General features: G+C 38.2%; 1 protein-coding gene across 4 annotated transcripts in view; it reads left to right on the forward strand.

Annotated features, from left to right (window-relative positions):
• The window catches only part of TMCO1 (transmembrane and coiled-coil domains 1), a 66,466-nt gene that overhangs the window by 35,046 nt on the left and 17,827 nt on the right, over positions 1-13,593 (forward strand). For 2 of the 4 annotated variants that reach the window (XR_002141676.2, XM_002914176.4), the window contains exon 6: positions 730-874. The exons of 1 other annotated variant lie outside the window; for it this stretch is intronic. Coding sequence is in view for 2 of the 3 variants with exons in the window: in XM_002914176.4 (XP_002914222.1) it covers positions 730-874 (145 nt within the window). In the remaining variant the exon portion in view is untranslated. Of the gene's footprint in view, positions 1-729; positions 875-6,628; positions 6,728-13,593 lie in introns of all 4 variants that reach the window. One more of the 4 variants, XM_019794036.2, reaches the window with a different exon arrangement.

Consider the following 13,593-nt stretch of genomic DNA (forward strand, 5'->3'; position numbering starts at 1 on the left):
TTTAAAAAAAAAAAAAAAAAAAGAACAGTGATTCTCAAAGTATAGTCGGAGGATTCCTAGAGCTCTTTGAGACTCTTGGGAAGTCCTTGAGATGAACATTACTGCCAGAATAATTCTAAGATGTTATTTTCCTTTTTTATTCTTATTCTCTTTTTAGTGTACGGTGGAATTTTCCAGAGGCTTCAGGGCTTCATGATGTATATTATTGCAACAACCTGAATACTGAAGCAGCTATGAGAACCCAGCAGTATTCTGTTAAGCAAAACATTAAAGCCTTTGCCAAAAGAAAAAAAAAAAAAAGCCTTTCTTTTCACTTTGTTTTGGAAAAGACAGTTATTTTTCATAAAAATATTTGTGTTAACATATAATGAATTAGTGCTACCTTTTAAATGATTCAGTAAATATTTTTTAGCATTCCTCGGTTTTAATTTATAAAGCAGTAAATAGTGATAGCTGTAACCTTTAAACAATGTAGGAATCTCAATTTTTCAGAGTGTTCAGGGCTTCTGATACTGAAAAAATTAAGAATCACTAGTTTAGAAAAAGATTGATGGAAAAATCTAGGCCCTTCCTTACATCCTTGTTCTTTAGGTCTCTTTTTAGAATATCATTCTTTGTTTTTTAGAGATCAAGGGACTTAGAGTTCTATTTCTGTCTTAAATTCTTCCCTGGAACTAAGAAGCTTGTCAGTTTTCCAAAAATAACAATTCTTTGTTTTTTCCTTTTTAGATTTGATGGCAGGGTGGTGGCAAAGCTCCCTTTCACCCCCCTTTCCTATATCCAAGGACTATCTCATCGAAACCTGCTGGGGGATGACACCACAGACTGTTCCTTCATCTTTCTGTATATTCTCTGTACCATGTCAATTCGACAGGTGAGTGACCATATCCAGTATTAAATACGTATATTCTTCCTTGCTCTCACACCCTAATTTAGCCTTTACTTCTTTAATATTAGAAATGTTTTAGAATGCCAGTGGATCCTCTAAAGCTGTTTTATTTTATTTACTTCTTTATTTATTTTGAAGAATATATTCATTTATTTGACAGAGCACAGGTAGGCAGAGGAGCAGGCAGAGGGAGAGGGAGAAACACACTCCCCGCTGAGCCCCTATGCAGGGCTCTATCCCAGGACCCTGGGATCACAACCCAAGCCGAAGGCAGACGCTTAACCAACTGAGCCACCCAGGTGCCCCTCTAAAGCTCTTTTAAATTTGTATAGGTCTAGATTACTGATTATTTGGGATGGGCAGTAGTCATAAAACCAAACATGGTTTCCATATCCCATTTTTAGAGCTCTTAGGTTCCTTCTTCGTTAAAACCATCTAAAGATACAAAAGTGAAGAGCGGGTTTGGTCTTCTCAGTATCATTTCTTTTTTTCTTTTGCTTTTTCCTTTCTTCTAAGATTTTATTTACTTGGGAGGTGGGTGGGAGAGCACAGAAGGAGAGTTAGAGCGAGAAGCAGACTCTTCACTGAGCAGAGAGCCCGATGTGGGGCTCAGTCCCAGGACCCTGGGATCATGACCTGAGCCAAAGGCAGACGCTTAACTAACTGAGCCATTCAGGCGCCCCAGTATCATTTCTTCTCTATTATACACCAGTGCCTTTTGGCACTTCGGGAGCACAAATAAATGTAATAATTTGATGATTTTAGGTTATTCACAGTTGAGATACTCAAGTCTGTGTTATAGAATTTACATTTGGCCACCATGATTATCAGACATTCATAATTAAAAACAGAGCCAAGAGAGAAGTATAGATGGTTGGGAGAGCCCAGAGAGAAACCTAGCATTTGATTAGTGGAGAAGATTCAGGCAGAAAGTTTAGATAATGAAGTAGTTTTTGAAGTAGGACTTTAAGAAGTGAGAGGGGTTAATTAAAGTCTCTGGCTTAAGAACTTTTTATATTTCAGTTTTTGAACACACTGCCATTCAGCAAGCATCGCCATGGGAAAGTTGGCACATGAGACTTTTATTTCTTCTTCTTCTGAATACTGTCAATAGCAGCAGATTTTTTGGTTGGCCTGGCATGTGAAAATAAGTAGGAAATGGAATTATAGTTTGAAACTTGTAAAGATCTTCCTGATCTTACTGCTTAATGTTTTCCCTACCTCATCTCTCATCCAGCACTCCAGCCATTCTAACTTGCCTGACAGTTTCCATGTCCCACTCATCCAGATCGACTGTTTGTGAATGCTCTTCCTTCTGTCTGGCTGCCTCCCACTTCCTCCTTTTGTAGATTAAATGCAGCCAGGTCTCAGGACTTTCTGGCATCATTTTCTGACACTTAACTGCTTTCTGAAGGATAGTTGTGAGAGAGGAGCCTGACAAGGTGGAGAAATACCAGAAGACTATCTGAATTGTCTAGCAAAAAATCATTATGTTCTGAACTATTGCAGTGATGAGAGGGGTGAAAGAGAGGGGGCAAAGTTGAGACATACATGGAGGTGAAGCAGCAGAACTTAGGGAGAGAGGAGAAACTAACGACAGTCCCGGGTGTGGGTTTGGTGACCAAACGGAGACTAGTCTCACTAAGAGCGGGGGAGTGGAGGAACGAAGCGTAGGTTGGTTAGAAGATGAGCTGTTGGAGATGTTTGTGGAGCAGCTAAGTGGGTATGTCCACCAGAAGCTGTATTCTTGTGTAGCCGAGGTGTATACTACACTTTCAAAAATGTCTCTGTAGTGAAGCATTTAGTCTAACTCAACTAGACAATGACAACATAGATCTCTCGTTAGTTTAGCAGAGGTCCGTTGATGTCCAGAATATTGCTCTTAAATTTAATTTTTTAAATCTGAAACTTTTAATTGCAGCTTATGTCCAAATATTAATAAAACACAATGATGTATACATTCCACTATCAGCAACTAAGAGCAATTCTACTTTAAATTACATTCAGATATTAATACTTTATGTGTGACGGCTCACAGTACTCATTTTAGATGCACCATTTGCGCTGCAACCTGGACATTGCTACCTAGAAATCACTATCAAAACTGTAGAGTTTTTAAAGTGAAATAAATGTTAAGAATGATCGTTGAGGAAGTTCAGGTCAAACTGGTCTTTAAACTCTGTTCTGTCATTTCAGAGAGTCTGGTGAGGTATTTGTTTAGCAGTTAATTTTATCAGGAATGCAATGCTCATTTACTGTGGTGGTCAGCAAATTTTGTGTTAAGGTCTGGATAGTAAATATTTTTGTATTTACTTTTTAGACCGTATACTCTATAGTAACTACCCAACTCTACCATTATAGTATGAAAACAGTCCTAGACGGTATGTAAATGAATGAGTGTGGCTGTGTTCCAGCAAAACTTTGTTTACAAAACCGGGCAAGGGGCCAGCCATAGTCTGCTAATCCCTGAAGGTTCAGGCAGAGACTGTTGTAGCTCCTCAGCTCTGCCATTATCGTATGAAAGCAGCCGTAGACAATGTGTAAATGAGTATGGCTGTGTTCCAATAAACCTTTATTTATAAAAACACGCAGTGTACCAGCATGATACCCTAACCCCTGAGAACCACAGTGTACAATACGTGCTATAAAGTTAAAATGGGAACAGGAGAGCCTGCACTGGCACAGCTTAATAAAATAATTGCTTATTGAGTGTAGAGAACGGGAGGAAAGGGGCAGCAACCCCCCCCCAACACACACACATATAGTCAATGTATTTTGAGCCAGGAAGGATGCATACTCATAATTCTTATTTCTACTTGTCCCATTGCATGCACTAATATTAATAAGAGAAGTATAGAAGAGCTATAGTACTGCATAGCTAATATAACAGTGTTGTATTTGAAAGATTTCTTTCTTTTGGTATACGGTTCTCCTCCCCAAGATCAACGGTGAGTTCTGACTTGTTGCCACATCCTGAGTGGTGCTCGTCTTGGGCGGTTAATTTTATTACCCCAGTTTTAAACAAGGTATTCTAATATATTAAAAATTTTAGAAAAATCACCGAAGTGACCTACTTTTATAATTTTTTATTTTACTAGCTACATACGGTTTCTGTACCTGTTCCTCAGTAATTGTTAGCATGTGTACTGGAGGATTGTGAACTTCTGTCCGGTCTGACATACCTTTGCATTTGAAAGTGTTACTATGAAAAGTATGCTTCTCTCTTTGAATTAAAATGCTTGTTAGCTCGCTATTTCCGTGTTCTGTTTTGTTGTTTTATTTACTTTTTAGGATCTTAGGTTACATGGTAATTGTGAAGATGCCTGTGAAATGAGCAGCCATAAAATAGGAGGCTTTCAGAAATTCAAATTATAGACTTACTGTGATTTCCCCAGTGAGGCCATTCTTAGGCAAAGAAGTAGGCCACTTGGTTTCAGATATACACTGTGGCATAAAGTAGTTTTAAAAGAACATAATGAATTGGGGTTTTTTGTTTGCTTTGTTGGGGATATAAAATGAAGCGAGTGATGGGGAAACTAATATAGAATGATTCAAGTTTCCATAATGATTGGTCATATTCTTCGTCATATTATTAAAGGAATTTTTGTTTATCTGTCTTTGCTTATTTTTTTTTTTTTAAGATTTTATTTATTTATTTAACAGAGAGAGAGACAGCCAGCTAGAGAGGGAACACAAGCAGGGGAATGGGAGAGGAAGAAGCAGGCTCATAGCGGAGGAGCCTGATGTGGGGCTCGATCCCAGAAAGCCGGGATCACGCCCTGGGCCGAAGGCAGAGACACTTAACGACTGAGCCACCCAGGCGCCCCTGCTTGTTATTTTTATCTATATTTTCTCCTTTCCTCTCCAGCTCTTTCAAGGTAGTGATTTCTTAATTGCCTATATATCCCTTAAAGTACCTGTGTAGCTATTTATAGCACATAGTATGCACCTGAAAAGTATATGTTAAACAGATAGTAGGTGCTACACCAAAGTATGAATTTATAAACTTGGCAAACTGGGGTTTTACCATTTTTTATTCCCAAGAGCCAGGTATGAAAAGGCGTGTTTCTGCCAGCCTCACCCACAGAAATTGTTTTTGAGTTTTTACCCATCTGATAGATAAGAATTGCTACCTCATTGTAGTTTTAATTTGCATTTTGGCTTGAGCATCCCTGTTTGTCTAAGAGCTGTTCATACACTCTTTTCTTTCTTTGGTGGCAAGAGACTGTGTATGCCTTTTGCCTATTTCTCTATTGAGTTGTTAGTCTTTTTTCTGAATTTTTAGCTCTTATGTAGGAGATTAGCTCTCTGGGTGCTGTAAGTCGCACATAATTTTTCCAGCTTGTCATTTGTGTTTCATTTTGCTTACAGTGATTTTCGCAATGTAAAATTTTATTTGTTTGCTGGATTTTTTTTTCTTTTTCGATCAAATTTGTCTTTTATGGGTTTTGAATTTTGAATTATGGCTAGAAAGTTCTTCTGCACTCCAAAGTTAAAAGGAAATTCATCTTTGTTTCCTATCAGTACTGTTTTGGTTTCATTCTTTGCATTAAATGATGAGCCGATCCATTTGGAGTTCATACTGGTGTACCTTATTCTTTCTTTGCTCTCTTCTGCTTTGCCAACTATTATGTGATTTTTAGGAAGGAAAACATAGAAACATGGAATCATTTGAGATCACAGTTTGCCTAATTCTTTTTTTCAAAGACTAAGAAGCCCGAGGGTCCAAAGAATGCAGTGACGTGAATGATTGGTCTTGAATATGGTATGCATGTGAATAGGACAAATGCCTGCCAACAGCCTAGTAGTATTTTCTCTGGAGTGCTGAGCTAAATTCACCTTTGAAATGTGAAGGTCTGTTCGTCCGGGTGACAAGTGTTTGAGTGGAAGCTCTCCTCCTTTCTTGACACCTTGTTTAGATAAGAGGTCTTTTGAAATGTGCTAGTGTCCTAGGGTGGGCTAGGCAGTGTCAGTCTGAACCCTTAGAGTAAAAGAATGTGGAGGAGTAGGCCAAATGTATAAATGTCATGCCTGGAAAGTCTCAGGGGGTTAAACTTACCAGTGTGACTACCTGTGGTAGCTGTATTCCTGCAGAATTCTCCAGCTAATCCTCTATGTCCAGACGGTACTTTCTGGTTTCCTATATTCAGTAATTCCAGTGCTGTTAATCTTTCTCATTTATTGTGTTAAAATACACATAAAATTTACTCTATAACCATTTTCAACTGGACAGTTCTATGACATTTAGTAGATTTACATTGTTTGACAACCATCACCACCATCCACCTTAAAACGGTTTCATCTTCCTACACTGAAAATCCTACACTGACTCCATTACCCATACCCCTCAATTCCTGGCAACCGCCATTCTACTTTCTGTCTCTGCAAATTTGACCACTCATATTTGTGGATTTGATTTCATGTAAGTAGAATCATATAATATTTGTCCTTTTGTGACTAGCATGTTTTCAGCATTCATCCACGTTGTGGCATGTGTCAGCATTTCCTTCCTTTTCCAAGGCCAAATAGTATCTCATTGTGTGTATATACCCCAGTTTGTGTATCTGGTCATCTGTCCATGGACACTGGGTTGCTTCCACTTTTTGCCCGTTGTGAGTAATGCTGCTATGAACATGGTGTATCAATGTCTGTTTGAGTTCCTGCTTTTACTTCTTTTGGGTATATACCCAGGAATAGAATTGCTGGGTCATGCTGCAATTTTATGTTTAATTTTTTGAGGATTCTCCAGCTGGTGTTCACAGCTACTGCATCATTTTACCCAGGACCGTTCATCTTAAGGCTTCAATTCACCACCAACCTGAGACCATTTATTAAAGGGTAATTTTTCATGTTTATGTTTCAGTGAGTAAAACCATAATTTCATTTGCTTGGGGTTAATTTTTATGCTAAACATGTAAAAACCATGTGTATTTTATGCAAGGTACTTCCAGCATTGGGGGTGGCCTTGCTTGTTTTAACAGGGAAGTCTTCTGATAGTAGTAAATTAGAGTATAGCATCTAGGAGAGTGAGAAACATTTCTGTTATTAGTGCCTTGAAAGTGTCAACAGTTTAATTGCTGAAGTGATTAGATACATTTACCACTGGCTTTCCTGAATTTATGTTTTTAAAGTCTTTTATTTGTGAAAGATTATGACTGTACTTACATATGTCAGGTAATAAGAGCTCTACAGTGTTAACCAGAATCCACTTCCTTCACTAAATGTGAGTGATGGTGTAATTAAACCAACTAGCTCTATTGCCTTCATGACAATAATGCTCCCCTTGATATAATGGGGGTATAATATTAGGTTGAATTAAGGGCATGTCTGTGCTTCAGTCATCTTCCCCCAATCCTTAAGAGATCATTATCACATTAGTAATAACCCCTGGATAGATTGTTTTTTCATTTATTCACTCAACAAAGTCAAGCACAGATATGTATCAGGCTCCATGCTGGGTGCTTAGTATACAGTTGTAAACAAAACTGACACATAATTATGGTCCTTGCTCTCATGGAACTTTTGTTTCTTTTTGAATTAGAAGGTTAATTTTTCTACCTGTAACTTCACTTTAAAAAATCATTATCAAATATGAGGATATAGAAATACATTTAAAATTATTTCTATTAGTCGTTCAGAGTAGAAGCAGATGAAACAGATTGAACTTTGCACCTAGACTAACACAATTTTATGACGTATTACTAGTTCACGTAAGTATTTGTGGATCTGGTTTTCATCTAGGACGTATTTTTTCCCATGCTAGGATGTTATTAGTCAATTAAATGATTCACCATTGCCTTAAGAGGTTTCAAGGGAAAGAAAAAGTAATGCGATACTGATCATATAATAGCTTTTAAGACCCATTACTACTTCAGAAACTTTAAAGTGATGGTGAGAGAGGAGGAATGCTTTGGAAGGCTGAGGAGATACAGTGTTTGGAGGTAAAATACCAGTGTTTGAATCTCGTTGCCCCTTTATTGGCCGAGTGTCCTTGGGAATGTCAACCTCTTGGAGTCTGAGTCTCAGTCTTCACAAAGGTGAAAGAGGGTTGGTGGACAACCTCACCATGTTATGATTATCAGAAGACAATGATACAGAATGTTAGCAGTTCTTAAGGTCATGTTTTTTAAAAGATCAATTAGTGCCCCCTCCTTTGGGCTATTTTTAAAATTAATATTTGTTCCCCAGCCCAAGATAGGATAAAGTTGCTTTTTATAGATTGAAACAGGGTGGTAGTCACTAACTGAAAATAAATTAAATACCTGTTCTCATTTTATCTTTCTCCTTTTTTAAAATTCTTTATTGCGTAGTGATTAAATGATTAGTGGCCTTGACCTTCACACCGCAGCTATTTCTTTTGTGTGAATTTACAGCAGCGGAAATGGTAGGTCTGCCAGCTTCCAGCAGGGGTGTTAAGTTAGTCCGGGGGTAGTGACAGAATTCAAGAATAGAAGGAAATTTCCTTAATTCCCAAAATTAAAGTACTTCCTTTTTTTATTTTCTTCTTCTTATGAGTCAGTAATAGATTATGTAAATGGTGATCTCCTCTATAAAAAGTGCTCTAAATCGCAGTAAAAACCCAAGCAAACTTACCTGGTAAACAGCTAAGGGGAAACTGGCCTATTCGTACGAATTTATACAACTGTAAAACCTATGAATGGAATTCTCTTTCTTTGAAAGCAAAAAGGATTAGTGGTTCTGAGGAATAATGGAGGAAAGAGTTGTTTTTTTTCTCTTTTGTCACCCATATCTTAACATACAACTTTCTGTATCTATGACTAGATCTGAAAAAGTATCAGTGAGAATTTGTCATTGTCTCTTTCAACACGTATATGTGCTCAGGAGAGTGATAAAAATAGGTAAATTCTTTTTTTCACTCTTGTGTTTCTTAGGGCAAAAAATTTTGATATGCCGTGTGTACGTATAAAAGCAGGTTCTAATTATGTCACGTCAGTATATCTTAAAGCCATCAAAATGAGAATACCAAATGCCTGCCATCTCCTGCTCCTCATCATTAACATATGCCACTTTATTTAAGACTTAGAGCTAGTTCGTTATTAATGTCAGTATAGCTCGTCTACAAGCAGAGTGTTTTCATTTTTAGTACTTAACTTCACATCGGGTAGAGAATGCAGGTGGTTCAGAAAATGATAGCTTAACTAGGAAGTGAGAAGAACAGATTATTTGGCATTACCTTAATCTGATCTCTTTGTGAATTGTTTCAGTGCAGGAGTTCAAGGTTTTATTTAGAATATTGCCTGTCATTGCTAAAGAGTGATTCAAGTCTTTATACAACGCCAGAAATTCTTCTTTGATGCTGAGAATACAGGGTAAAAAGCAATAGTTTCTCCCTCTGTGAAACTCATAATCTGTGTGGAAAGACAGACCCATAAGTAACAGTAGAGTATGCTTGATGCCCTTGGTATGTGTGTGCATGTACAAAATGGTATCAGAGGAAAAAAACAGTCTATGGAAGCAAAGTGGCTTAGGGATGAAACTAAGATTTTCTACAAAGGGGCCATTTTAGTTGTATCTTGTAGGATGAGTAGGGCTTTTCCAATCTTATCAGAACATTCTTTTTTTTGTTGTTTATTTTTAAGACTTTATTTATTCGATAGAGAGCACAAGTAGGCAGGGTGGCAGACAGAGGGGCAGGCGGAGGGAGAGCAGAGAGCCCAATGTGGGGCTCGATCCAGGATCCTGGGATCATGACCTGAGCCGAATGTAGACGCTTCACCGACTGAGCCACCCAGGCGTCCCTTATCAGAGCATTCTTGGCATCCGAAGTAGTGTAAGTAAAAGCACGGAGGCTGGAAAGCAGGGAGTGAGTAGAAGACTCCTGAGTGCAGAATTGCTGGTGGGGATGTAACAGGAGCTGAAGTGTGCGGCTGCTTCTGTCAGCGCCTCACAGTGCAGCAGCAAGTGATTCCTTTGTCTCGCTCGCTCTGTGTGTTGCTTATACTGTAAGTCTGCTGGTGACAGATACTCTTGATCTTCATTTATCTGAAAATATTTTTATTTTATCTTTATATTCTTAAAGGATATTTTCACTGGAGATGGAATTTTGGGTTGACTGGATTTTCCTTATTTGTTTGTTTTAATCCTCTCAGCATTTTAAATGCATTTCCACTATCTTCTGGCCTCCATTGTTTCTGATGAGAAGTCCTTCACATCTTTATATCCCTTTAGATAATGTGTCCCTTTTCTCCGGTTGCTTTTGGATTTTTTTTCTTTAAGTCTGGTTTTCAGCAGTTTGGCTGGATATGCCTAGGGTATTACTTTTTTTTTTTTTTTCCTTTTAATGCTGCTGGAATTTTTTCCCTGCCCATTCCTTCTGTCTTCTGATGCCAGTTTCTTACATGTTTGTCTTTTCAGTATTGTCTAAGAGGACCCTGAAGCTCTGTTCAGTTTTTAAAAATCTTTTCCTCTCTGTTCTTTAGAGAGGGTAATTTCTGTTAATCTGTGTTAGTTTACTGACTCCTCTGACATCCCTCATCTGAGTTAACCTTAAGTGCACACAATGATTTTTAAATTTTGATATAATACTTTTTAGTTCCAGAATTTCTGTTCAGTTCTTTTTTTTTGCTATCCTTTTCCTTGCTGAGATTTCCTATTTCTTAATTTATTATGAATATACTTTATGCCCTTAGGCATAGTTATTTAGCTGCTTTTTTTTTTTTTTTTGAAGATTTTATTTATTTGAGAGAGAGAGACAGCACTCAAGAACAGGGGTGGGGTCGCAGAGGGATAGGGAGAGAGAGAGAGAATCTCAAGCAGACTCTGCTCTGAGCGTGTAGCTTGATGTGGGGCTTGATCACATGACCCTGAGATCATGACCTGAGCGAAACCAAGAGTCGGACACTTACCCAACTGAGCCACCCAGGTGCCCCTATTTAGCTGCTTTAAAATACAGTCCTTATCTACTGATTTCAACATTTGATTGATCTGAAGCTTGGGTTCTGTTGCCTACTTTCTTAAGTATGGATCAGGTTTCTTGTTTGTTGGTATATCTAATTATTTTGGATTATATCTTGGACATTGTTATGATAGGTGGTAAGTACTCTGGATTCTGTTATTCTTTGGAAGAGTGTTCAGTTTTTTTAGTTAAGCAGGCAGTTAACTTGGCACTCCAACTCTATACTCTGTCTCCTTTGTGGTAGGCAGTACCTGAAATCTCAGTTATTTTAGTCTCAGCTGGGCTGCTTGAAAGCTGTCTCACACTTGGCATATTTAAGAGATTTGGGCAGAGTTTAAATGTAGCTTTGAATTTCTCCTCTGTTAACTGTTTTCCAGGATTTTCTCACTCAGTTTTAAGCTGCTGGGGTCACCCTAATCCCTGTCTTTTGGTTTTTCAAACCAGTAAGGCTTAAGTTTCATTCTGAGTTTTAGATACCCCACTCTGTACCAGTCACATCCTACCATTCGTTATAGGATTAAAAATACATTCATGTGTACATACGTACATATGTAACATACAAACATACATCTTGTCTTTCTGCACTAAACTAAAATTCAGAACATTCTCCTTGACTGATCCTCAGATAAAGGGCTAAATGGGATCTAAGGGAATTTTCATTGGAAGATGGTTAGGAGAAAGACAGAGATTTGGATTGTCACTTGATCACCTGACATACCCCCACCCCCTCAAAAAAACCACCTTTATCATAAGCAAGGCCTTTAGACAACCTAGGACAGAAAATGTTCGTCAGCATTACCAAGGAAGTGGCATTACTCTACTGCTATTTGATGTGCTCGTGTTCCTTTCAGAATTTTGATTTCCACTTTGCAAGATATGTGTTCAAATCTGCAATATAGTTTGTTACAACATAGTCACGTTCTAGAACGCTAGAGCCACAGGGACTTTGGCTCCTTGAAAGTGCTTGATGGGAAGCTTGAAGGACCCAGCAGGAGGCTTCAGGTCTCTAACAGTATTTTATCTGTTTTCTGTGGTGGGTTTTTTCATGAGATTTTGTTTAAAGAAAGGATTCTGTGGTCTAAAGGGTTGAAAGTGATTGATCTAGTCATTCCCCTTCTTTCCATGGGTTTGGGCATCTGAGATTCGGTAAGATAAGAAGACTTTGCCTTATTGCTGCTTTGCCTGGTTTGCCAGAACCAGGACTCAAGTCTTCAGACTGCTGACCCCCATAGTATTTCAGGTGCCCTAGTGTACTGCCTTTGTTTTCAGTAAATATTTCATCTCTACATCATTCTCCAATACAGCTAATTTAGATAGAATGTGAAAACCCTGGGGCTCTTGGGTGGGGCCATCTGAATTGGTAGGATTTCCATACAGCTTTTTGGATCTAATAAAGATTATGTTATGGTAACTTGATGAGAAATTGTAATCAGTTGGAAGTGAAGGCTGGTTGCTTGATGCCAGAGAAACCAACAAAGAATAAACTAAGGATTGCCATGGCTGAGTTATTTTAGCTAAATGACTAAGGTATAACATTTAGCAGAATGTGTTTATGGCTAGTGACCTGGGTCTTCCCAAAATATCCAGTTAGCAACCAACAACTTCCTTTTCTTGATCACCGGTTCTTATCCTTTGCAAAGAGGAAGGAACGCAAATCCTGTAATGGTATTTTTCTGGGTTTCCTGCCAATGGAAGGCATGATTATGGGAAAATGTTTTTCCTTTGTTTTTCCCTTCTGACATACATACACTCCTCAGTTACACAGGACTGGACAGAAATTCAAAATAATTGTTTTATATTTTTCTATAACCTTACCAAATCTTACTATATTTTGCATGTATCTTAAGTACTCTTCCATATCATCTTCATAATATATTAAAGCTTTTGTCTTTTAGCAAAATGCATATTTCTAAGCTAAATGTTACTAAGAAGACCTGAAAAATTGGAAGAGAATTAAGAAATTATAGGAAAGCAGTCAGGTCAAGTTTAATAGATAAAGGTGTTGAAAGACATAATGGAGATAATATATACAAAAGTATCTGCGACAGTGTCATGCTCAGTAAGAATTTATTGAATCACACCCTGACAGTTGACTCTTTTCCTCATCTGCATGTAAGGACAACAAGCCTGCCTCACTGAGTTGTGAGGATTAAATGAGAACATGCCTGTGAAGTACTTAGAACAATGTTTAGCACTTTGAGATAGCACCCATAGAAATATCCATCTTTATTTTAAATTATCCTGTTTAGGGATGCCTGGGTGGGTCAGTTGGTTAAGCATCTGCCTTCAGCTCAGGTCATGATCCCAGGGTCCTGGGATCCCGTTTGGCAATATTTCAAAAAGTTAGAAGCAAGGAATGAGAAAAGGGTATAAACTGTTATTTTTCATGTATCTTTACAGTTTTTATATGCATTTTGTATAGACTATTTTTTAAAACAGTTTTAGGTTCCCTGCAAAATTGAACAGAAGGTACAGAGATTTCTCATCTAGTGCCTGCCACCACGTGTGTGCAGGGTCCCCCACGACACCCCCAGCACCAGAGCGCTGTATTTGTTCTAGTCCGTGAACTTACAGTGACCCTTCATTATCGCCCAAAGTCTAAAATTGATTTACAGTAGGGTTCACTCTTGGTGTTGTACATTCTGTGGATTTGAATTTATATGCATTTATTTACTTTTTCAAAGATTTTATTATTTGAGAGAGAGAGAGAGCATGAGCAGGGAGCGGGGGGCAGAGGGAGAAACAGGCTCTCCACTGAGCAGGGAGCCAGATGTGGGGCTCGATCTCA

The sequence above is a fragment of the Ailuropoda melanoleuca genome, chromosome 8, assembly GCF_002007445.2.
Source record: "Ailuropoda melanoleuca isolate Jingjing chromosome 8, ASM200744v2, whole genome shotgun sequence".
Classification (NCBI taxonomy): Eukaryota; Metazoa; Chordata; class Mammalia; order Carnivora; family Ursidae; genus Ailuropoda; species Ailuropoda melanoleuca.